This window comes from Thalassophryne amazonica, chromosome 4 (genome assembly GCF_902500255.1).
Source record: "Thalassophryne amazonica chromosome 4, fThaAma1.1, whole genome shotgun sequence".
Taxonomy (NCBI): Eukaryota; Metazoa; Chordata; class Actinopteri; order Batrachoidiformes; family Batrachoididae; genus Thalassophryne; species Thalassophryne amazonica.
Window position 1 is genome coordinate 86,560,143 of NC_047106.1, and position 27,064 is coordinate 86,587,206.

At 44.8% G+C, this 27,064-nt stretch overlaps 1 protein-coding gene across 1 annotated transcript in view; it reads right to left on the minus strand.

Annotated features, from left to right (window-relative positions):
• Positions 1-27,064, minus strand: part of zgc:101731 (SNARE_SNAP25N and SNARE_SNAP23C domain-containing protein) — a 79,239-nt gene that overhangs the window by 13,728 nt on the left and 38,447 nt on the right. Inside the window, exons 4-7 of the mRNA XM_034168210.1 lie at positions 19,619-19,667; positions 15,043-15,154; positions 6,178-6,324; positions 4,852-4,996 (exon numbers count right to left, since the gene is read on the minus strand). Coding sequence (XP_034024101.1) covers positions 4,852-4,996; positions 6,178-6,324; positions 15,043-15,154; positions 19,619-19,667 — 453 coding nt within the window. The remainder of the gene's footprint in view (positions 1-4,851; positions 4,997-6,177; positions 6,325-15,042; positions 15,155-19,618; positions 19,668-27,064) is intronic.

Sequence of the window (27,064 nt, forward strand, 5' to 3'; positions counted from 1 at the left end):
GTATTTAGACTTATGAGTAAATTACAAGAAGCGTCTGCCAACAATCACATAACTTACCTACAACTTATGTCCTGCATGTGCAGGATGTATGAGTCACACACTGGCATGCACTGAAAATTTTCTGCATGCTCAAAATGTTTTGAGGAGCTCAGTTTATTAGGACATATATCAGTGAGCTTCAGCGTGTTTCAATGTGCTCCAACATGCTCTTAACTTACGTATAAAAAAACTTACCCTTAACTTATTCCAGCATTTTTTAATATGATTGGCATAATATGGCTAAATGGTCAAGGTGTGGCAGGGTCTTTATATCCCATTCTGGTTACTGCCTACATTTGTGGGTTCGCCTTGAAACTACTATTGCAACACTCTGGGCAGAAACCCCTTTTTCTGTTGGTACTACATGTGTCATGTCCATGATTTTGCATGTGTTATGTGAATTTGTAGCACACACATTAGCAAATTAAACTGCTGCAACTGTTTCATGTGCTGTAGGCTTTTTCTTTGTGTCACCTGTGGTTGCAAACATTTTCTCAATTTGTAAGATGTTTTCTGATGCAACTACTTGTTGCAAAGTTGATGCAGGTGTGTTTATATTTGTTCTTGCTGTATTTGCTAGTGTTGTATTCATTTTGGAAGTGTTGCAGCTTCTCCCTGACACCTAAATAAATTTGCTATTAAAAAAAGCTTAAATACGGAGCCCTGGAAGTGTAATTTCAAAATGTTTTGCATGTGGAGAGAAGGTGCGCACGTTTTATTATATTGTGCGCACGTTTTGTTATATTGTACACACGTTTTGTTATATTGTGCGCACATTTTATTATATTGTGCTGACGTTTTGTTATATTGTGCACACATTTTATTATATTGTGCGCACGTTTTGTTATATTGTGCACACGTTTTGTTATATTGTGCGCTCGTTTTATTACATTGTGTGCACAAACGTGCATTCAGTATTGTCGTGACACATAAATGTTGGCCATTAGCCAACAAACCAGCAGACAGTGTGATACATTTCCCCTTTAGAAATGGATCTGGTCAGAGTGTATCATCATGGTTTGGGCGCACAAGGACATACAGAGAACTCCAGCTGCCCAGCATGGCATCATCTGGAGGTTAAGCACATTAAAAAGGATGCTGAGGGCGAAGTGTCTCCCCGTCGTGAGGATGACAATTTAGGTCATATTATGAATTTAATTTTAAACGAAAGGGAAACACGTGCACGTTTTATTAATTCAAGGGCTCGATTAAAAGAAAACGTGCGCACGTTTTATTAATTCGAGGGCTCCATTAAAAGAAAACGTGCGCACATTTTATTAATTCGAGGGCTCGATTAAAGGAAAACGTGCGCACAAATGATCATGGTCAGAAAAAAAATATCACTTTAAGTGACCTCTCCCGGGTTCCATACTTAAATTTATATGATTTGGAAAATTTCTGAAGCAGAGTTTACAAATGACAAGTGAGTAACATTTACTAATAATAACATCAGAAAACTTCTTCTTTGTCTTTCGGCTGTTCCCGTTAGGGGTCGCCACAGCAGATCAATCGTTTCCATCTCACCCTGTCCTCTGTATCTTCCTCTGTCATACCAACCACCTGCATATCCTCTCTCAGCACATCCATGAACCTCCTCTTTGGTCTCCCTCTTCTCCTCCTGCCTGGTGGATCCATCCTCAGCATTCTTCTCCCTATATACCCTGGGTCCCTCCTCTGCACATGTCCAAACCATCTCAATCTCGCCTCTCTGACTTTGTCTCCAAACCGTCCCACCTGAGCTGTCCCTCTGATATGTTCATTCCTAATCTTGTCCATTCTTGTCACTCTCTGCATCTTTTACCACCCTAACCTGCTGCACATCCTTTCCAGCTCTGTCCCTTTGTCTGGCCAATCGGTACAAGTCCTTTTCTCCTTCCTTACTATTCAACTTCTTGTACAGCTCGCAATATGCCTTTTCCTTTGCTTTTGCGGCGTAAGGTGAATAGAGAAGTCTCTTTTCGCCTTACGCCGCATCTCCTTGTACTCCTGTCTTTCTTCATCTCTCCGACTATCCCAAAACGTTTTCGCCAACCTCTTTCTCCTTATGCTTTCCTGGACCTCTTCATTCCACCACCAAGTCTCCTTGTCTTCCTTCCACTGTCCAGATGTCATACCCAGTACTGCCCTAGCTGTCTCCCTCACCACATCTGCAGTACTTTTCCAGTTGTCCAAAACTGCTTCCCCTCCGACCAGTGCTTCTCTCACCTGCTCGCTAAATTTCACACAACAGTCTTTCTCCTTCAGCTTCCACCATCTGATCCTTTGTTGAGCTCTCACTCTCTTCTTCTTCTTTACCTCTAAAGTCATCCTACAAACAACCATCCTATGCCATCTAGTGACACTCTCTCCTGCTACCACCTTACAGTCTGTGATTTCTTTTAGCTTGCATCTCCTATAAAGAATGTAGTCCACCTGTGTGCACCTTCCTCCACTCTTATATGTTACCCTGTGCTCCTCCCTTTTCTTAAAGTAGGTATTCACCACAGCCATTTCCATCCTTTTTGAAAAATCAACTACCATCTGTCCTTCCCCATTCCTATCCTTGATACCATATCTACCCATTACTTCCTCATCACCTCTGTTCCCTTCACCAACATGCCCATTGAAGTCTGCTCCTATCACCACTCTTTCATGCTTGGGCACACTCTCCACCACCTCATCTAACACACTCCAGAAATCTTCTTTCTCCTTCATCTCACAACCTACCTGTGGGGCATATGCACTGATGATATTCATCATCACCCCTTCAATTTCCAACTTCACACTCATCACCCTGTCAGACACTCGCTTAACATCCAACACACTTTTAACATACTCTTCTTTTAAAATGACCCCAACACCATTTCTCTTCCTGTCCTCACCAAGGTACAACAACTTGTACCCACCGCAGATGCTCCTGCTCTTACTTCCCTTCCACTTGGTCTCTTGCACACACAATATGTCTACCATTCTCCTCTCCATCATATCAGCCAGCTCTCTCCCTTTACCAGTCATACTACCAACATTCAAATTCCCCACTCTCATTTCCACCCTTCTAATTTTCTTCTTCTCCCGCTGTTCGTGGCAACGTTTTCCTCCTCTTCTTCGTCGTCTTCGCCCAGCAGTAGCCCAATTTCCACTGGCACCCTGTTGGGCAATAGCACCGGTGGCGGACGTTGTTAACCCGGGGCGCGACCGATTCTCCTCATTTATCCGGGCTTGGGACCGGCACTCAGAATGTACTGGCTGCACACCCCATGTGGCTGAGTTAAGTTTACTTTGAATTCCTGTGTGAAAATGGTTACAAAACTTTATTTTAAAGTAAATTTCATACCACAGCTTTTTTCAATGTGTAATTCACGTGGACATCAAGCTAAAATGGATTAACCTTGTTTTGTTTGTTTGTTTTTAAAGTAGAAGTTCTGAAGCTAAAAATATCTCATAGATATTAGGGTTATACATCCTAAAAAATTCTCTAAATCATGACCTTTTTCTGTGCCTATTGTTTGAAATGTCCCCTCTCTGCCACAAATGTCCCCTCTCTGCTGCCACACATATGTACATACAGTATATATATATATATATATATATATATATATATATATATATATATATGTGTGTGTTCTCCACTCAGATTGCAATAGCCAATCACAGATTGGCCTTTCTGTCCATCATTTACCTGTATTTTGGCATGCTTGGCGCCAGAAAGTTATGCTGGATCCAAAAGGATCCAAAAAGGCTAGGACCAAAAGTTATATTGGATCGGTTCCCACTGACCAATAGCGTTAGAGCTTACTGCCAACAGCTAGCCAATCAGAGCGCGGCATACGAAGGTCAGGAACTAGCTGACAGACGCTGGTTGAAAACATGTCAACAAACTTGTCACCTGCCAGCGAGGTTTGCTGAGTTCACAGAGGAGGAACTGGTGGAAATATTTAACTCCAAGGATGCCAAAAACACTAAGAAGGTAGACAAGCACGCTACTGATGTTTTAGAAGCAAAATAAATTGATCTAATTTACTTGACTCTTTGTTGTTTGCTTAATTTGGGAGGGGGGGGTGGAGAACATAAGAATTGATGGATGGCAAGTCGTCCAACATAAAGAAATATTGGATGAATAAAAGTTATATTGGACGAGGCGTAGCCGAGTGTGTGTGTGTGTATATACACACTGTAGTTCCTTTGATGCTCTACTCAAACATGTTTTAAAATACACATCCACAGCAGAATATTTCAGTGGGTATGTGTCACAAGCAGGATGACCTATCCCATAAAAGACTGAAATGATCCATAAAAATGATCCATTTCTGGCCTCAATGTTGTATATCAACCTGGTCTCATGGCAAGTCGCAGCACAAAATATACATTAATCTATTGGTTTGTGATATTGTGACGAAAAGTGCCTCATTTTCATCACGGCAGCACAAATTCATTCTCATTCATTCCGTGATGGCTGCACGAAATTAAAAGTGAAGCGGGGGAGTCGGGATGGTTATGGTTAGGATGGGGGAAGGAGTAGGATTAGGTTATGGTTAAGGTTAGGGTTAGGGGTAGGCGTAGGGTTAGTAATAGTGAGTTTAAAAAAAGCCCCGTCACGAAAATTTTACTAATTTCGTCACGGAAGCACAAAAAAAAAAACTTGAGACTGGGCTGTATATATAGTGAGGTGTGTGGGAGTGTGAAGATGTTTAACATGAACTGCAAGCATGTTTAACTGCTAAACATATACTGTAAAAACTGACAATACGACCCCTTTAAACACTCTGGCATTTGATGATGTCAGTGACACTTGGCGACACATGCACCGGTAGTGTTTTCACATCATGTCAGTACCTTGCCCTGTATGCGGTCAATCTGGACGTTCTGTGTATCGATCTCGTTGCCCATATCTAGAGCCATGCTCTTCAGATTTCCAATGATGCTGCCGACATGAGTGAGGTTCTCTTCCATCTCATCCTCACGGGCATCATTAGTCACCCTGAGAGAAGAAAGATCACAGCAACAAAATCAATAGGCCTAAATCAGGTTCTGCTCGTACTGGAAAGATATGATTTACAGCCAACCTGTTCTGTGCTTCATGCATGTGTATATCTTGTGTTTGTTAGTGGTATATGTTTGTTCAGCTGCCCATGTGGGTGTTGACTCAAAATATTAGATGTCAGTCTACTCTAAAGGACAGCAAACATTCACACTCATTATACAGCTGCCTCTCTGAGTACAGAATTCAACAAGGTCCTGAGACTAACTAAAGACTATAATGCCTTCAGAGGTGTCAGTGTTTTTAGATCTTGTAAAGCACATTGGGTTTTTTCTGTAACGAAATGTGTTTATAAATAAATATGAATTGACTTGACTTGGGTATTTTGTGGCTTCCCTCACTTCCCTCACGGTCACTATATTTTTGAGAACTGCCTACCAAAGACAGATTTAACATACAGTACCATTCTGTTTGTATTTATTAATGATTGATGTAAGTAAAGTATTTATGTGTCTATACCTGACTTGTCTCAAGAAAACTGGTTGTAAATGTGACTTGTATTTATTTTTTTAACCTTTTAATATGTCCAATTACTTGTGAAAATGTAGGGACTATGTATAAAAATGACTCTAACTCCTAAATGGTTAATGCAATATTTTCATTAAACTCATTAATTTAAAGCTGAAAATTTATATTAGATGCAGTTTTGACTGTTTCATAGTTATTGTACTGTGGTAGCGTACCAAGGCACAATTACACAACTCGTGTCACTGTCCAAATACTTATGGACTTGAATGTATGGAGAGATTTCTGCTAATTTATCACAGTGATGTACTGGGGTTGGGTGATCACAAATGCAAAGATTTAAAATATATGCACTGAAATGTGTTTTATTACTTCCATCAAGGAGCTTATATTTTAAACCATATCTCTGTTGGTTTGTGTTTCTTTGTAAACAGGATTACTCACAAACCTGAAAAACCTGTGGAGGGCTGCAGTATGGGCAGTCAAAGATCTTATTAAATATAGGTGCTGGTCTGGATCACAGGGCAAGTCCAGCCATTTTTTTCTTACTTTCACCCCGTGCCAACCCAAATATGAATAAATGCATTCTGTTCTCAGAGTCCGCAGTCCAACAAACTGAAATGGACTGAACACACATCTTCTTTTCTCTACTGTACCTCCGTATGTATCCTCCACTCATCATCATTTGCTCTCTCTCATCAACAACTCGAGATGACGGGGGCTGATTGGACACAACGCCATCCTGGCCTGAGCCTCCGCCCCAAACAGCCTTGTATGCTCCACTCTCTTCAAAGGCTTTCAGTCTGAATGACAAATACACAAATACTGTAGGACTTGTGGTTTTTCTGAATAACCCACAGAAATTGTAGCTATGAACCAAATTTGCTCTCAGCCAGCTGTGTCTCCAACACTGTAGAATTTAACCCTTAGTGCTTGTCGTTGTTTGGTCTTTGTCATTCAAGGAGTCACGCCAAGATCATTCTTTTATGACAATGGCTTTGTTGAAGAACTGCTTAAAGATACACTTATAATTACTATTAAACACTAATATGACATCATATATCACTTTTGAGCTTGGGTAATTCTGAAACATGAAGCTCAAGGTCATAACTGTTTAAAACAAACAGCATGGAGCCAACATGGATTAAATATGGTGGAAGGATGTATGCTAGTCAAAAATAAAGTGGTCCAGTTTTTCACAATATCGATCAAATGTCAAGGCCACATAGAAACCATATATTATTTTATCACCAAATCAAAAATAATCCATTTTCAATCAAACATGTCAAACATGTAAGGTTTGACTATTGCACCTTCTGAATGACCATTGTACTTATGGTCTGGGTTAATGTACGAGTATATTGAAATAGATGTAGAATTTTAAACAGTTTAATTATAATCCTTGAGTGACATACAGTCTTTTTCTTAAAGCTTGGGACAACAAAGTTACCTCAGACTACAACACGAGTTTTCAAATTGTGAAATCAATATACAGTAATCCTAACCATATTATTGTTTTTGTCTGTTGTCCATAATAACAAACAATGTGTACATTTGACAAACAAATTAAATTCCACTATTGAAGTGTTTGGAGAACTCAGCCACATGTAGTGTGCAGCCAGTACATTCTGAGTGCTGGTCACAAGCCCGGACAAATGAGGAGGCTAGAAGGAGGCAAAGTGTAACCTTTAAGTTTGTCAAATCTCAGCTATATGGGGTGTGCAGCCAGTACAGTCTGAGTGCCGGGCCCAAGCCTGGATAAATAAGTAGGGTTGTATCAGGAAGGGCATCCGGTGTAAAACAAGCCAAAATAAAGATGCAGAGTACAAATCGAATTTCCATACTGCATCGGTCGTGGACCAGGTTAACAACTGCCACCGGTGTCATTGCTCAGCAGAGTGGCGGCAAAAACTGGGCTATGGCTGGTCGAAGAAGAAGAAAAAGAGGAGAAAAACATGTCTCAAGAAAAAGCGGGAGAAGAAGGGTGGAAGTGAGTTGGGACTTTGAATGCTGGCAGTATGACTGGTAAAGGGAGAGAGCTGGCTGATATGATGGAGAGGAGAAAGGTAGACATATTCTGTGAACAAGAAACTAAGTGGAAGAGAAGTGAGAGCAGAAGCACTGGGGGTGAGTTCAAGTTGTATCATGGTGAGGATACGAAGGGAAATGTGTTGGGGTCATTTTGAAGGAAGAGCATGTTAAGAGTGAGTTGGAGGTTAAGTGAGTGTCTGATGAGTGGTGATGAGTGTGAAGTTGGAAATTGAAGAGGCAATGATGAATATCATCAGTGCATATGCCCCACAGGTAGGTTGTAAGACGAAGGAGAAAGAAGATTTCTCAAGTTGAGTTAGATGAGGTGGTGGAGAGTGTGCCCACGCATTAAAGAGTGATGATAGGATCAGACTTCGATGGTCATGTTGGCAAAGGGAATAGAGGAGATGAGTAAGTAATAGGTAGATATGGTATAAAGGGCAGCACTGTGGAAGGACAGATGGTAGTTGATTTTGCAAAAAGGATGGAAATGGCTGTGGTGAACTACTTCAAGAAAAGGGAGGACCACAGGGTGACGAATAAGAGTGGAGGAAGGTGCAGACAGGTGGACTACATTCTTTGTAGGAGATGCAAGGTCAAAGAAATTGGAGACTGTAAGGTGGTGGCAGGGGAGAGTGTAGCTAGACAGCATAAGATGGTGGTTTGTAGGATGACTTGAGATGTGAAGAAGAGGAAGAGAGTCATAGCTCAACAAAGGATCAGATGGTGGAAACTGAAGGAGGAAGACTGTTTCAATCAATTTGACCAGCTGGCGCTTAGTTTGGATTTGTGTTATACATCATACAGACAAGGTGAGGAATCTTGAGGTACTTTTTGATCCTACGCTGTCCTTTGACATCCACATTAGAGATATTACGAGGACTACCTTCTTCTATCTGCGAAACATAGGGAGGATTCGTCCCATCCTGTCTATGGCTGATGCTGAGACTTTGATACATGCATTTATCTCTTCCAGATTGGATTATTGTAATGCTTTATTTTCTGGTCTGCCGCAGTCCAGCATTACGGGTCTTCAGTTAGTGTAGAATGCTGCTGCCAGACTTTTGACACAAAGTAGAAAGTTTGACCACATTACACACATTCTGGCATCCCTTCATTGGCTTCCGGTTTCTGCCAGATCAGATTTTAAAGTCCTATTGCTGGTCTATAAAATTGTTCATGGACTGGCTCCTTCCTACCTGGTGGACTTGGTCAAGCCCTACGTACCAGCGCGGCCCTTGCGTTCGCAGGGTGCAGGGCTTCTGTGTGTTCCAAGGGTGAATAAGGAGTCTGTGGGGTATAGAGCCTTCTCCTACCGTGGCCCTACTCTTTGGAACAATTTACCTGCAGCTATAAGGCAGTCTGACACGGTGGAGACATTTAAATCAAGACTGAAGACCCACTTTTTTAGACTGTCTTATTAATTTATTCTGTTTTTATGTTTGCCTTGTAATGTCTTTTTCTTCTACTGTGTTTTACCTTTTTATTGTGCCCTTTTTGATTTTAATTTACTCTGTTATGAATTGTGTGTTATGTGAAGCGCCTTGGGTCGAGTCTGTCGTGAGATGGTGCTTTATAAATTAATAAACTGAACTGAATTGAATTTAAGCGAATTGAACTGAAATTAAGTGAGCAGGTGAGACTGGTACTGGAAGGAGGGGAAGTAATTTTGGACAACTAGCAAAGTACTGCAGAAGTGGTGAGGGAGACAGCTGGGAAGGTACTGGGTCTGACATCTGGACAGTGAAAGGAAGACGAGGAGGCTTGGTGGTGGGATGAATTGAACTGAACTTATTCATATAAAGATATACAATGACATGCTACAGCTGGAAGGACATGTGAGTGGTTTTCCCTGCAATTAGCAGAACAACCAGAGGCCATAGTGAGTCAGTGAATTAGTCAGTGAGTGAGATGGTCCACAAAATTTCCATGGTAAATGCTCTGCATTTATATAGCGCTTTACCATCTGCATCAGACTTTAAAGTGCTTTACAATAATGCCTCACATTCACCCCAATGTCAGGATGCTACCATACAAGGCGCTCACTACACACCGGGAGCAACTCCATCAGTAACTTTACAGTAACTGTAAAAATGAGTGCATAAATCACCTTTAAGCAATATTGTTTCATGCCAAGAAACAGCACTACAGGTGCAATGTTTGCTTTGAGAGTACTGATGGAGAAGTATGGGAAAGGCCAGAAGGAGTTACATTGTGTGCTTGTGGATTTAGAGAAAGCTTATGACAGGGTGCCAAGAGAAGAGTTGTGGTATTGCATGAGGAAGTCTGGAATGGCAGAGAAATATGTGAGGGTAGTGCAAGACATGTACAAGGATAGTGTGACAGTGGTGACAGATTCGTTCAAGGTGGAGGTGGGATTACACCAAGGTTCAGCTCTGAGTCCTTTCTTGCTCGCAATGGTGATGGACAGTTTGAAGGATGAGATCAGACAGGAGTCTGGTGATTTTGCTGTGCAGGAGTTTCCATGGACTATGATGTTTGCAGATGACATTGTGATCTCTAGTGAGAGTAGAGTGCAGGTTGATTCTAGCCTGGAAAATGTGGGGATATGCTCTGGAGAGAAGAGGAATGAAAGCCAGTAGGAGCAAGACTGAGTACATGTGTGTGAATGAGAGGGACCCTGGTGGAAAAGTGCAGTTACAAGGAGTAGAAGTGGTGAAAGTAGATGAGTTTAAATACTTGGTGTCAACTGTCCAAAGTAATAGAGCAGAGGTCTCAAACTGATTCCAGAAAGGGGGAGAGGGTGCAGGTTTTCTTTGCAACCATCCACTCCACCAGGTGATTTCACTGATTAACTGATTCCATCTGCTCAAAGTGACGTTAATCAGTGAAATCACCTGGTGGAGTCAGTGGTTGCAAAGAAAACCTGCACTGTCTCGGTCCTTTCTGGAACCAGTTTGAAACCTCTGTAATAGAGAGTGTGGTAGAGAGGTGAAACACAGAGTGCAGGCAGGGTGGAGAAAGGTAGCAAGAGTGATTTGTGACTGAAGAATATCAGGAAGAGTGAATGGGAAAGTCTACAAGACAGAAGTGAGACCAGCTATGTTGTTCGGCTTAGACACCATGGCATGAACAAAAAGACAGGAGACAGAGCTGGAGATGGCAGAGCTGAAGCTGTTGTAACTCTCTTTGGGAGTGACGAGGATGGACAGGATTAGGAATGAACATATCAGAGGGACAGCTCAGGTGGGACGGTTTGGAGACAAAGATAGAGAGGTGAAATTGAGATGGTTTGGACAAGTGCAGAGGAGGGACCCAGGGTATATAGGGAGAAGGATGCTGAGGAAGGAGCCACCAGGCAGAAGGACAAGAAGGAGGCCAAAGAGGAGGCTTATGGATGTGCTGAGGGAGGACATGCAGATGGTTTATTTGGGATTTTAGACAGTTTTGATAAAGAGACTCTGAGACTATGGGAGAAACTGTACAGTCCATGTGAGAAACACAACTGGCTGTTTCCAGAGAAGAAGCAGGCATGAGAATGGCACATCTTGAAAATTCCTGAATGTCAGCCAGGGGTCTTGATCCTGTTGTCAGAGCTCTTGGGTTTTAGGCAAAATTAGACCTATGTTAAGCCTTCTTTTGGCAACCAAGGAATTTGTCCTGAGAAAATCCGGATTTTAGATAAAATCCTGAAAATTTTCACACTTGGAGAGCATGAAACAAATATCCAATACTCTGACAATTCAGCAACACTACTTCAGTCTGTAAATGCAACTAGCAACATACAACCCCACTTCCAATGAAGTTGGGATGTTGTGTAAAATGTAATAAAAGCAGAATGCAATGATTTGCAAATCCTTTTCAACCAGTATTGAATTGAATACACCACAAAGACAAGATATTTAATGTTCAGACTAATAAACTTTATTTTTTTATGCAAATATTTGCTCATTTTGAAATGGATGCCTCCAACACGTAATAGTTTTTGCGTTCCCTCGCAATAACCTAATATCATATTAAAGCTCATGCCTATCAGAGCACACAGCGAGTGAAATCAGGTGTGGGGGGGGAACTGAACGCATATGCACGCGCGCACACACACAGCAGACAGCAACAGGATTCATGAGAGGATGGTAAAAAAAGAAAAGAAAACATAAACGTTCATAAGGCACACTAACAGGTGTTGCTACTTACTACCACTGTTGTATAAATAAACTATATTTCATGCGGAGTCTTACAGCTGTGCAAGTTGTAGCAACTTACTCCCTCATCTGTCGTGAATCCTGTTGCTGTCTGCTGTGTGTGTGTGTGTGTGTGTGTGTGTGTGTGTGTGTGTGTGTGTGTGTGTGTGTGTGTGTGTGTGTGTGTGTGTGTGTGTGTGTGTGTGTGTGTGTGTGCGCGCGCATATGCGTTCAGTCTCCCCCCACCTGATTCCACTCACCATGTGCTCTGATAGGCATGTGCTTTAATATGATATCAAGTTATTGTGAGGGAACGCAAAAACTATTGCGAGGGAACGCAATAATATTGCAAGGGAACGCAATAATCTGGGCCAAAAAAAAATAAATAAATAAAATAACCATGTCCCCATGTGGGCTCCGTACAAATGCCTTTTTTTTTTACAAATAAAAAATGGCATATTTTACAAAACAATCTTCTTGTCTTTCGGCTGTTCCGTTAGAGGTCGCCACATCAGATCAATCATTTCCATCTCACCCTGTCCTCTGTATCTTCCTCTGTCACACCAACCACCTGCATGTCCTTCCTCAGCACATCCATAAACCTCCTCTTTGGCCTCCCTCTTCTCCTCCTGCCTGGTGGCTCCATCCTCTGCATCCTTCTCCCTATATACCCTGGGTCCCTCCTCTGCACATGTCCAAACCATCTCAATCTCACCTCTCTGACTTTGTCTCCAATCCGTCCCACCTGAGCTGTCCCTCTGATATGTTCATTCCTAATCTTGTCCATTCTTGTCACTCCCAAAAAGAATCTCAACATCTTCAGCTCTGCCACCTCCAGCGCCGCCTCCTGTCTTTTTATTAGTGCCACCGTCTCTAAACCGTACAACATAGCTGGTCTCGCTACTGTCTTGTAAACTTCCCCTTCACTCTTGCTGATATTCTTCGGTCACAAATCACTCCTGCCACCTTTCTCCACCCACTCCACCCTGCCTGCACTCTCTTCTTCACCTCTCTACCACACTCTCCATTACTTTGAACAGTTGACCACAAATATTTAAACTCGTCTACTTTCACCACTTCTACTCCTTGTAACTGCACTATTCCACTGGGCTCCCTCCCAATCACACACATGTACTCAGTCTTGCTTCTACTGACTTTCATTCCCCTTCTCTCCAAAGCATATCTCCACTTCTCCAGGCTAGACTCAACTTCCTCTCTACTCTCACTACAGATCACAATGTCATCTGCAAACATCATAGTCCATGGGGACTCCTGTCTGATCTCATCCGTCAACCTGTCCATCACCACTGCAAACAAGAAAGGACTCAGAGCTGATCCTTGGTGTAATCCCACTTCCACCTTGAATGAGTCTGTCATTCCTACTGCGCATCTCACCGCTGTCACATTATTCTTGTACATGTCCTGCACTACCCTAACATACTTCTCTGCCACTCCAGACTTCCTCATACAATACCACAACTCTTCTCTTGGCACCCTTTTTCTAAGTCCACAAACACACAATGTAACTCTTTCTGTCCTTCTCTGTACTTCTCCAACAGTATTCTTAGAGCAAACATTGCATCTGTAGTGCTCTTTCTCGGCATGAAACCATATTGCTGCTCACAGATCTTAACCTGTTTTTACAAAACAATGCACATTCATATATGTAAATGGTAAAAATGGTAAATGGACTGCATTTATATAGCGCTTTTCCATCTGCATCAGACACTCAAAGCGCTTTACAATTATGCCTCACATTCACCCCAATGTCAGGGTGCTGCCATACAAGGCGCTCACTACACACCGGGAGCAATAGGGGATTAAAGACCTTGCCCAAGGGCCCATAGTGATTTTCCAGTCACACCGGGATTTGAACCCATGATCTTCTGGACTCAAGCCCAACACCTTAACCACTAGATAATCACCTCCCCTGTAACACCTGTAAACACCCAAAACACACCTCACATCAATGTGTTGGTTTTTTACATAGAATGAATGAGTCAACCAATCAGTGTTTAGCGGAGGCACATTTTACGCATAATCCTTTTCATATCTGTCTGTTTGTTACAAAACTTCAGAATTAGTGCATTATTTAACATTAAAAGATATATGTTATATTTTAAATTTGTACAAATGACAGAAATGACATTAATGGAGTTATTCTATCAGTATTAATTTTATTTTTAAATCCAAACCATAAGTCAGCACTGCTTTATTTTCCAAGACCTCCGCCTCACGGCAACGCTGTTACTGAGTAGAGAGTTGAGCTTTGCTGTTCCTTTCAGCTGCTTCCCTGCTGCAAGCTATGTCGTAAACAGGAGCTTCCAGCAGTGGGCAGGGAGCTCAAAGACAGAAGTGCTGACTCATTGTTTGGGTCTGTGGTTGCCTTTGATGCTAACAGAAGCTATTGTGGTGTTAAAACTAAAAAATCAGCTTGTTAGTAGTTGCAAGTGTACTGGAGATAATACTGGAAGTTATCGGTTAGCTGTAGCTTCCGATACATTTTTGGGTGGTTTATTGGTTTAGCCTTATAAAAGATAACTTTTCAGTTAGCTGATTATCTGTTATCAAAGCTAACTTTTTGGTTAGCGGTGCCCACCATTGTACCTACAAAGCTTCAACAATTAGTGTCCTCAGTTCCCAAATGCTTATTGAGTGTTGTTAGAAGGAAAGGTGATGTAACACAGTGGTAAACATACCACTGTCCCAGCTTTTTTGAAACGTGTTGCAGGCATCCATTTAAAAATGAGCAAATATTTGCACAAAACAATCAATTTTATCAGTCTGAACATTAAATATCTTGTCTTTGTGGTGTATTCAATTGAATATAGGTTGAAGAGGATTTGCAAATCATTGTATTCTGTTTTTATTTACATTTTATACAACGTCCCAACTTCATTGGAATTGGGGTTGTAAAATGCACTTCAAGCAGTATTTTTACAGCAGTGAAAATGGGAAATAGAGGTAGATGACATCTATAGTTACAAACCCCTCCAGCAGCAAAGCGAGCCGGCGACAAAACAACAGTGAAGCAATGAACAAAATGACAGGGCTGAATGCTGTTGTTACTTCTTTACTACTAAAATGTGAATACTGCAGACTGTTGAGCATTGCATGCTGACTGATTCTTTTTAATGTCTTTGTCCTCTGTAGTTATGAACACAGGAGCGTGACGTTATGTGACTATAAAGTCAGACAAAATCTGTCAGACTGTTCCAAATGTAAATGCATATTTAAAATCTGTTAATATGCATATAATAATTCAATCTAAGGATAATATTATACTCACCACAGCAGAATAGTGAATATGAGTCAAACATGCACACACATGCACACAATTCTACATACTTATCACAGGCGCACAGGCCACAGCACTTTCCAAGGTCTGTCAGGTTTTTCTCTGCCTCCTTCATATCAGAGTTGATCTGATCCAAGCCCTCCTCTATACGCTCCAACTGCTCTATGAGAGGAGGAGGGAAGAGGAGGACGGGGTACGTATTGGCATGAAGAAACAGTGAAGAAAGAAAAACAGAGAGAGGGAATGATAAGACAGAAGAGGCATAGAAAAAAGAAAAGGATAGAAGAACAAATGTGTTAAAGAGCGAAGACATGAAGTGAAAGATAGAGGAGGTGGGAGGTGAAAGTAGACCAGAAGACAGGCTCATGTTTGTGAGCCAAAGGAGGAAAAATAGGAAGAGATGAGACCAGAAGGAGTGACAGAATCAGCAAAGATGTACATAAAAGGCAGAGTAGGAGATCGGACAATGGGAGGTTTGGAGGAATCAAGCATAAGAGGAAGGCAAAACAATGTGGACAAAATAAATAAAATCACTATTTCAACTGAATAACTAAAACAGCAGCCACCCACAAATGAAATGTGACTCCCAGTGAAGCTGAATTCAAACTGCAGATTACAAACACAATTCACTGCCAGTTTGCACTCAAGATTTGTTCTGCCAACCTTGAGGCAAGCTGTTTACACTCTGGCCTCAGTGCCCAGTTCCAGGTCACGTTCACTTTAATCAGTGGTTTAGTGGGAATGAAGGGATTGAGCACCGGGCTTAGTTTTAGCTGCAAGTCGTCACCAAACAGACTCGACGTAAGGAAAGCACAACAAGAATCTGAACGTAGAATAAATGTCCATGTTTGCTGAGTCATTTATTCAAATAACTCATGAATAGAACTGAGCACCGGAAGTCTTTAGGAACCAGTCAGACAAGGGTGCAGACGCTGGAGACCAGACCTACTTCCTGATTGGCCAGACACACAGGCCACAGCACTGAGCCATGTCTGTCAGGTTCTTCTCTGCCTCTTTCATGTCCCTGTTGATGGAGTCCATGCCTTCCTCAATACGCTCCAACTGCTCTGTGAGGAACACCAGTCTTATGGTGGACTGTTTTATGGTACTGACACGATCAGTGTAGAACAGGTGGCTTCAGCAGCCAAATATGTACACACATTCTGATAATATCCATAAAACACAGTATTTTTCTGGTGCATTACCAACAACATCACACAAGCAAACTGTTTTGGACTGGTTGGATTGTCTTTAATTTTGTGTAAAATTCCCAAAATAACAGTAATCCTTTCTGAAACATGTCACCTTAAGCTGTGTTGCCCCGCCTGTGTAAAATGTTATTAATAATAAATAAAAGTATGAATGCATACACATGGAATTAAAATGTCTCAATTTAGTCCATGCATGAGTTATAGTGGTGACAAGGTCTTGGTTGTGACCCAATTTTTTGAAATTCATCCAAGATTTTGGTCCAGAACAAATGTGTATCTGATATGAAAACGATACTTGGAAGCAACAAGTCATCGCATCAACAAGGTTTTGACTGTGCCCTAATTTAACTAGATCACATGGGTCACAGGGGTCACAAGAGTCACAGAACACTCATGTTTGAACGAGCCCAACATTTTGGTCCACAGATCATGTATCTGATATAATTAGATACCTGACAGTGTTGGTGAGTTATTGCAGCAAGAAGGGGCTTTACAGATGCATGCATACACACATGGACCAACGGACACAACCCATTTTAATGTCCCCCTTCTGGAGAGTGAAGGACAAAGATACTAGGGTTGGGACGTCGAATGAAAATCATGAGTGGACTAGTTGGATACTATTAGTCATCGACTAGTCAGCGACTACTAAATTTGACCTGGAATGAACTAAGCCAATTTTGAATCTTTATGGTGAAACTCAAATGGGACATTTATTTTTACAAATATAAGCACAAAATCACAAATACAAAAAACAGCATCAGCATGAAGACAATACCTGCATTCATTTACTAGGCAAAGACTACCCGTATGAGCTGAGTAACTCACCTGCCAAGGTTTACACACTTTCTTCACTGAGTGGAGAGAGTGGTGGCAGCTCCAGCAGGTCTATTCTTTTCAGGGTTAAATGAAATTAGTAAATGGCTTTTGACTAGTTGACTAATAAAAAATAGTCGACTAGTCAGATGTTAGCTAGTCGTAGTCAACTATTATGATTAGTCGTCCCATCCCTAAAAGATACATACTGAACTGTGCAGACCTGTCAAGGATGTGTTGACATCATTGCGGTCTTGCACTCTGTGTGTCTCATTGATTTGTTCAGATCAAGGGCCTGTACTACGAAGCGGGGTTAACTTACTCAGATGTAACCCAGGGTCAACCTCTTAAACCGGGGTTGACAAAACCTGGTTTTCTCAAGTGGTGTTAATCGGTACTACGACGCTGAATAAGATGTTGATTTGTTGAACCTGTGTTAACCTAATTGGAGTTTGTGCGCGTTCACATAAAAGGGGCGGGTTGCAGCACACGTCACCATTTTTCAATGATGGCGCGGTCACCTTACTTTACCGAAGAAGAATGTACGATGATTATGTGGAGCTACAAGGAATTTAAATTAACGTTATGGGGGAAATCGAACACATCGCCTGCCAATAAAGCAAGACAGGCTTGTTGGCAACGTATTGGTGATCGGGTAAATGCGTACGTACAATTCAACTGTTCTCCAAATCTGTTACAGATGATTAACCTGTGGAATGTCTAATATGTGTTTAAAAATTACCTTCTGTCATTAATTATGCCCAGGTGCAACACGATTCAGAAGTGGGCATAGGCCTACTAACAGATGTTAGGTTAATTTAATGTTTCCTAAATAGGCTACCTTGACTGTATGATTGCTATTCCTAATCCTGTCAATATTTCAGATGCAATAGCAGTGCCAAACGCACCTGGCAGCAGGTGAAGACGAAATGTAAAAACATCCTTCAGAACGGTAGGTTTATATTCATAGCTTGATAAGCCCCACTTCACCTAATTAATGGACATGCATTAGACCTATTTTGATATTAGTAATTACCCGTGATTGCATAAAACCCTTCTTTGATTTGCACTGCGGATAAATGGCCAGGGAAAACCACAAATGCATCCAACAGTTTAGATAGAGCAAGTACTACCTTGCGAATCATACAACATACAGTATTCTTGCTCAGATGTTCAGCATCACCGATGGAATACATAAACTGTCCACTGGCAAAATAGGGACAAGGCACATTATCTGCTCGATCGTCGGGGCATTGCTACACTGTAAAAATTGACTTGTTTTTACAGGAAAACGCTGGTAGCTGTGGTTACCAGGGAATTCCTGTAAAACATACAGCAGCACAGTAGATAACATTACAGACATAATATGTATATGGATTTACAGTGAATGAACCACGGCTGACTCACATTAAAAGAACTGTTAAATCTACAAACAAGAGCTCTCCTTTTTTGTACATTTAACTGCTGTATTTTTTACAGGATTTCCCTGGTAACCACAGCTGCCAGTGTTTTCCTGTAAAAACAACAGTCTTTTTTTACAGTGTACGATGGGTGATGTTACAGACTTCTGGCCCGATCAGCTGACAAAGATAACAAATTCCCTCGGCTGAGAATCCATATCTTTCATAGAGAATATCGTCGGGGTATGTCAGCGGATTCTGGCGGTCTTTAAAAACCCTCGCCCTGCGAAGAGAGCCCCTCACAATTTGTGCCCCAATATCAAACGGATCATCCAGGTAGGCCGGCATTGTCTTCGGAGTGACTGAAGGTGGATGGACTGTACTTATAAAGGGAGTGGTTAAGCGAAAACCTCAAGCTAACTGAGAACATAACCTGCTCGGAGCAAGTTTGGCACACAGCATAAATTGCCATGGCAGCATACCTTGATCAAGACCTATCCACCTTTCGTAGTACGGGTTAACCGGGAAGTTACTCCACACGTCATCAACTTACTCCCGAAGTTACCCTGATAAGCCAGTAACCCCGCTTCGTGGTACAGGCCCCAGTTCTTTTGATTTATGTCCATCGCTAACATTAGTCATTAGCATGACAACAGTTGCTCCACTTATTTTGGGCTTTGAAAAGCTTTTAGAACATTTCAATGTCAACTGCATTTGAAAGCTGACATCTTCCCATGCATGTTTTTTTTTTTTGTTTGGTTTGGTTTTGTTACCGTCTGCAAAGCGATGGTAGTTATGTTGTGCAACCTGTCCTTTCCATAAAACAGAATTACCAAATTAGCCTGTCTTATCTGGTTAGTCTGTCTTATTTTCCACTGGAAAATAAGACAGACTAACCAGATAAGCCTGGTTTATTTGGTAATTCTGTTTTATGGAACAGGCCCCTAGTACCTGATGGTCTTGTTTGTGTTTGTGTGTGTTTGAGAAATATTTGAGAACCATTAAACATCTGAGCACCAACCATCACAATTATGCACCTTGAAATAATAATGCAGATGACTTCACATTATGGAGGTCAAGGTCATAGGCCATTGTTCATTTTGGTCTTTCAGTGAAATAAGTCATGTTTGCGTTTCATTGTTGCAATGCAGAAAACAAAACCAATTGATTTTGTACAATGATAAAGGAAAAGTCATTACCTCCTTGTTCATCCAACATAACCAAAGCTCTGATCCCAGCATCTTTACTCTGGAGGAGGCAACACATAAAACACATATACACTTAGGATGATATATATTTGGACAGATTTTTTGTTTTGTTTTAGCTATCAGGGTATATTTGAATCAGAGTTTTAAGCACGTTTTGTTCATGTCCCATTTGACAAGGGATCAAAGGTAATTAAACAACCGGCTGGTGAATTGTTTTATATTTAGGTGTGTGTTAGTCAGGGGAGACTTACTGCCACAAGCGGAGGAGTTAAAGTATTTCGGGGTCTTGTTCATCACTGGGGTAAGACAAAGAGTGAGAATGATAGACTGGGCTCTGCTTCTGAGGTCCTGTGGACAGTGTACCAGACTGTCGTGGCAAAGAAAGAGCTGAGCCAGAAGGTGATTCTCAATTTAGCAGTCAGTTTGCACTCCTATCCGTTGGGGTTTTACATAATTATTGTATAGCCTTGCCTTACAATATAAAGCGCCTTGGGGCAACTGTTTGTTGTGATTTGGCGCTATATAAAAAAATTGATTGATTGATTGATCCTATCCTCGCCTATGGTCATCATATTTGGGTAATGGCCGAAAGAACAAGGTCACAGATACAAGCAGCATAAATGAGATTACTCTGTCAGGTATCTGGGTTTATACTCGGGGACAGGGTGAGAACCTCAAATATCTGGGAGGGACAGGGAGTAGTTTCTTCCCATCGAAAGAAGCCAGCTGAGATGGCTTGGGCATCTGGTGAGGATGCCCCCTGATCATTCTCCCTAGGGAGGTCTTCTGTGCAACTGAGATAAAGTCCCCAGGAAGACCCAGGACATGCTGGAGGGCTTCTACAGTGCATCCAGAAAGTATTCACTACACATCACTTTTTCCACATGTTATGTTACAGCCTTATTGTTGTGTGGGCCGCTGAAGAGGAGGTACTGCAGGCCCACGACCACCAGTCGGCGCCCTGCTTGGAGTGCGGGCTTCAAGCATGAGAGGGCGCCGAGACAGAGAGTGACAGCTGTCACTCATTTACACCAGCTGTCACCAATCACCTGCATCTCTATAAAAGCCGGATCATTACTCCACCTCCTCGCCGAGAAATCAACTACCGTGAAGGTAACCTTCTCTGCTGAATTATCGTTGTATCTAACATTGTTCTGTGTGCAGCCGTATTCCTGTGGATTGAGTCTGAAGCTGGATTGGCGGATAGTGGGAGTGCGACGTTCTTCGCCTCTTACTCCATCCAGGAAAGAGACTAACAGGAGCTGCACGGGTGAAATTGTGTCTGGAGGTGGAGGTTTTCCCTCCTTGAAGATCTGTAGAAAAAGGATTACTGGGTGTGTGGATACACACTCACAATTAACTGTTTTTTCATCTTCTGCCAGCAGTACCAGGGTCTGCAACAGAAGACGGTGACCACCTGGGGACTCAGGACTTGGTGGCTCCGGTGTTCTTCAGGCCGTTGGTGGTGGAAGCTGTGTGGGTCCCGGCTCTCCGATCGCCAGAGGTCTCCTATCTTCGAGCCTGCCCGCACGTCACCTTGTGCTCAATTGGCATTATCTTTGTCTGTATTCAGTTGTGCGTTTCACAACATTAAATTGTTACTCTTTGTCTTATCCATTGTCCGTTCATTTGCACCCCCTGTTGCGGGTCTGTGTTACGACACCCCCCAACAGGATTTCTCGGTCATTCGTCATGGATCCCGAGGGGCGTCAACCACAGCTTGAACAGCCAATGGGAGAACAAGGAGCGCAGGTGTCAGCAGGAGGCGTGGTAAGTGATCTGCAGCAAATCCTTACCGCTTTCACTGCTCAGTTAAATCTGGTAACCGAGCAGAATGCAGTCCTCAATCGGAGGGTGGAGGCTCTCACCGCCAGAGTGGAAGCGCGCGACTCGAGCGCTGCTGCAGTGACTCCTCCTGCTGGCTCTGGGCCACAGATAGACGTTCCACTGGCCGTTCAACAAACCCCCCCCACCGTCCCCTGAAGCTTACATAAGCCCTCCAGAACCGTACGGAGGCTGTGTCGAAACGTGCGCAGACTTCTTAATGCAGTGTTCGCTCGTTTTTGCACAGCGTCCAGTTATGTACGCATCAGATGCCAGCCGGGTGGCTTATGTGATTAATTTGCTTCGAGGTGAGGCACGCGCCTGGGCTACGGCGCTTTGGGAACAGAATTCGTGGCTCCTGACGTCATACGCTGGGTTTGTACGAGAATTCAAACAGGTGTTTGATCATCCCAACAGAGGCGAGACCGCCTCGAGCGTGCTGCTGTCAATGAGACAGGGGCGCCGAAGCGCAGCTGATTATGCAGGTGACTTCCACATCGCGGCTGCGAGGTCCGGCTGGAATAATGTTGCGCTCCGCGCCGCCTTCATAAACGGACTGTCTCCAGTTCTGAAGGAGCATTTACTGGCTAAGGAGGAACCGCAAGACTTCAACGGGCTTATCAATTTGGTTATACGCTTAGACAACCGGTTGAATGAACACTGTCGGGAGCAGGCCGGGGGGCGTGGTCGGGCTCAAGCCGTCCCTCTCTCCTCCGGGTCCGAAAGGGTGTCGTCTTCCCCACGTTCCACTGCCAGAGGGCTCCGTGTGGCAACAGCTCCCCCTGCTGACGAAGCTATGGACACGAGCAGGGCCAAATTAAAATCAAATATCAGACAAAGGAGGCTGGCCCGCGGGGAGTGTTTTTTCTGTGGCTCTTGTGAGCACAGGTTAAAAGACTGCCCCAAACGATCAAACTCCAACGCCCATCCTTAGGAACTGGGTTAAGGGTGGGTCATAATATGTACACGGGGAAAACCCATAAATCTGCACGAATCCCAGTAACAATCCTGAGTGGGGATTTAACCCTTCACGCCCCAGCACTGGTAGACACGGGGTCAGAAGGGAATCTGCTGGATAGCAGATGGGCCAAGGAAGTAGGGCTTCCTCTGGTGGCTCTGCCTTCACCATTGAAGGTGCGAGCACTAGATGGCACTCTACTCCTGTTAATTACACATCAGACACAGCCAGTGACCTTGGTTGTGTCTGGGAATCACAGGGAGGAGATCATGTTTTTTGTGACACCTTCTACCTCCCGAGTGATTCTGGGATTTCCATGGATGGTGAAGCAAAATCCCCGGATTGATTGGCCGTCTGCGGTGGTGACGCAGTGGAGCGAAACCTGCCACCGGGAGTGTCTTGGATCCTCGGTTCCACCCGGAATCACAGCTAAAGAGGAGGTCAAAGTCCCCCCCAATCTGACGGCGGTGCCCGAGGTGTACCACGATCTTGCTGACGTCTTCAGCAAAGATCTGGCACTCACTCTTCCCCCGCACCGACCGTACGATTGTGCCATCGATTTGATTCCGGGCACTGAGTACCCGTCCAGTAGATTGTACAACCTCTCACGTCCGGAACGCGAATCGATGGAGACCTACATCCGGGACTCCTTAGCCGCCGGGTTGATTCGGAACTCCACCTCCCCGATGGGTGCGGGTTTCTTTTTTGTGGATAAAAAAGACGGCGGACTCCGTCCATGCATTGACTGCAGAGGGGCTGAACGAGATTACGGTTCGCAATCGATACCCGTTGCCCCTGTTAGATTCGGTGTTCACGCCCCTGCATGGAGCCAAAATGTTCACCAAACTAGATCTTAGGAATGCGTACCACCTGGTTCGGATCCGGAAGGGAGACGAATGGAAGACGGCATTTAACACCCCGTTAGGTCATTTTGAGTACCTGGTCATGCCGTTCGGCCTCACTAATGCCCCCGCGACGTTCCAAGCATTGGTAAACGACGTCTTGCGGGACTTCCTGCACCGGTTTGTCTTCGTATATCTGGATGATATACTCATCTTTTCTCCGGACCCTGAGACTCATGTCCAGCATGTACGTCAGGTCCTGCAGAGGTTACTAGAAAACCGGTTGTTTGTGAAGGGCGAGAAGTGTGAGTTCCACCGCACTTATTTGTCCTTCCTGGGGTTCATCATCTCCTCCAACTCCGTCGCCCCGGATCCGGCCAAGGTTGCGGCGGTGAGAGATTGGCCCCAACCAACAAGCCGTAGGAAGCTGCAACAGTTCCTCGGCTTTGCAAATTTCTACCGGAGGTTCATTAAAGGTTACAGTCAGGTTGTTAGCCCCCTGACTGCCCTGACCTCCACTAAAGTCCCCTTCACCTGGTCGGATCGGTGCGAAACCGCGTTTAGGGAGTTGAAACGCCGGTTTTCGTCTGCACCAGTTCTGGTGCAGCCTGATCCTACTTGCCAGTTCATAGTGGAGGTGGACGCCTCTGACTCAGGGATAGGAGCCGTTCTGTCCCAGAGCGGGGAGTCCAACAAGGTTCTCCATCCATGTGCCTACTTTTCCCGCAGGTTGACCCCCGCTGAACGTAACTATGACGTGGGCAATCAGGAACTCCTCACGGTGAAGGAGGCTCTTGAAGAGTGGAGACACCTGTTGGAGGGAGCTACGGTGCCTTTCACGGTTTTCACGGACCATCGGAACCTGGAGTACATCCGGACCGCCAAGTGGCTGAACCCCAGGCAAGCCCGCTGGTCCCTGTTCTTCGGACGCTTTGACTTCCGGATCACCTACCGTCCCGGGACTAGGAACCAACAATCCGACGCACTGTCCCGGGTGCACGAAGAGGAAGCCAAGGCCAAGTTGTCAGACCCCATCGAGACCATCGTTCCCGAGTCCACTGTCGTGGCCACCCTCACATGGGACGTGGAGAAGACCGTCCGGGAGGCCCTGGCAAGGAACCCGGACCCGGGGAACGGTCCTAAGAACAGACTTTACGTCCCACCAGAAGCCAGGGCTGCCGTCTTGGACTTCTGCCACGGATCCAAGCTCTCCTGTCATCCCGGAGTGCGTAGGACCGTTGCAGTGGTCCAGCAGCGCTTCTGGTGGGCGTCACTGGAAGCCGACATCCGGGACTATGTCCAGGCCTGCACCACCTGTGCTAGGGGCAAGGCGGATCACCACAAGATCAGGGGCCTCCTCCAGCCCCTGCCTGTGCCTCATCGCCCCTGGTCTCACATCGGCCTGGACTTCGTCACGGGCCTCCCGCCGTCCCAGGGCAATACAGTCATCCTCACAATAGTGGACCGGTTCTCCAAGGCGGCCCACTTCGTGGCCCTCCCGAAGCTCCCGACGGCCCAGGAGACAGCAGACCTCCTGGTCCACCACGTCGTGCGTCTGCATGGGATACCATCGGACATCGTTTCGGATCGTGGTCCCCAGTTCTCCTCGCAGGTCTGGAGGAGTTTCTGTAAGGAACTGGGGGCCACCGTGAGTCTCTCGTCCGGGTATCACCCACAGACGAACGGCCAGGCAGAGCGGGCGAACCAGGAGTTGGAACAGGCCCTCCGCTGCGTAACCTCCGCGCATCCGGCGGCTTGGAGTGACCATCTGGCCTGGATCGAGTACGCCCACAATAGCCAAGTCTCATCTGCTACCGGCCTCTCCCCTTTCGAGGCGTGTTTGGGGTATCAGCCCCTATTGTTTCCACTTGTGGAGGGAGAGGTCGGGGTCCCCTCAGTCCAGGCCCACCTGCGGAGGTGCCGCCGGGTGTGGTGGACCGCCCGTTCTGCCCTGTTGCAGGCCCGGACGAGGGCTAAGGCCCATGCAGATCACCGGCGTTCCCCGGCCCCTGCATACCAGCCTGGGCAGGAGGTGTGGTTATCAACTAAGGACATCCCACTGCAGGTTGAATCACAAAAACTCAAAGACCGGTTCATCGGACCTTTCCCAATAATCAAGATCCTCAGCCCGGCCGCAGTGAAGCTGGGAGTTTCAGCTTCACTGCGGATTCACCCAGTGTTTCATGTCTCCAGGCTAAAACCATACCACGCCTCACCACTCTGCACTCCTGGACCCGTACCACCTCCTGCCCGTATCATCGACGGGGAGCCGGCATGGACTGTTCGTCGGCTCCTGGACGTCCGTCGGAAGGGCCGGGGTTTTCAATATCTGGTGGACTGGGAGGGGTATGGACCCAAAGAACGCTCCTGGGTGAAGAGGAGCTTCATCCTGGACGCGGCCCTCCTGGCCGATTTCTACCGCCGACACCCGGACAAGCCTGGTCGGGCGCCAGGAGGCGCCCGTTGAGGGGGGGGTCCTGTTGTGTGGGCCGCTGAAGAGGAGGTACTGCTGGCCCACCACCACCAGTCGGCGCCCTGCTTGGAGTGCGGGCTTCAAGCATGAGAGGGCGCCGAGACAGAGAGTGACAGCTGTCACTCATTTACACCAGCTGTCACCAATCACCTGCATCTCTATAAAAGCCGGATCATTACTCCACCTCCTCGCCGAGAAATCAACTACCGTGAAGGTAACCTTCTCTGCTGAATTATCGTTGTATCTAACATTGTTCTGTGTGCAGCCGTATTCCTGTGGATTGAGTCTGAAGCTGGATTGGCGGATAGTGGGAGTGCAACGTTCTTCGCCTCTTACTCCATCCAGGAAAGAGACTAACAGGAGCTGCACGGGTGAAATTGTGTCTGGAGGTGGAGGTTTTCCCTCCTTGAAGATCTGTAGAAAAAGGATTACTGGGTGTGTGGATACAGACTCACCATTAACTGTTTTTTCATCTTCTGCCAGCAGTACCAGGGTCTGCAACAGAAGACGGTGACCACCTGGGGACTCAGGACTTGGCGGCTCCGGTGTTCTTCAGGCCGTTGGTGGTGGAAGCTGTGTGGGTCCCGGCTCTCCGATCGCCAGAGGTCTCCTATCTTCGAGCCTGCCCGCACGTCACCTTGTGTTCAATTGGCATTATCTTTGTCTGTATTCAGTTGTGCGTTTCACAACATTAAATTGTTACTCTTTGTCTTATCCATTGTCCGTTCATTTGCGCCCCCTGTTGCGGGTCCGTGTTACGACACCCCCCCAACACTTATTCCAAAATGGAGTAAATTCATTTTCCCCTCAAACGTCTGCTCACAATACCCCATAATGACAATGTGAAAAAAGCTCTGGAAATTTTGCAAATTTATTAAAAATAAAAAACTAAGAAACTGCACGTACATAAGTATTCACAGCCTTTGCCATGAAGCTCAAAATTGAGCTCAGGTGCATCCTGTTTCCACTGATTATCCTTGAGATGTTTCTAGAGCGTAATTAGAGTCCACCTGGGGTAAATTCAGTTGATTGGACATGATTTGGAAAGACCCACACCTGTTTACACATACAGTCCCACAGTTGACAGTACATGTCAGAGCACAAACAAAACATGAAGTCATAGGAATTGTCTGTAGACTTCTGAGACAGGATTGTCTTGAGGCACAAATCTGGGGAACGGTACAAAAACATTTCTGCTGCTTTGAAGGTCCCAATGGGCACAGTGGCCTCCATCATCTGTAAATGGAAGCCAGGACTCCTCCTAGAGCTGGCCACCCATCTAAACTGAGGGGTGGAGGGAGAAGGGCCAGAGTCAGGGAGGTGACCAAGAATCTGATGGA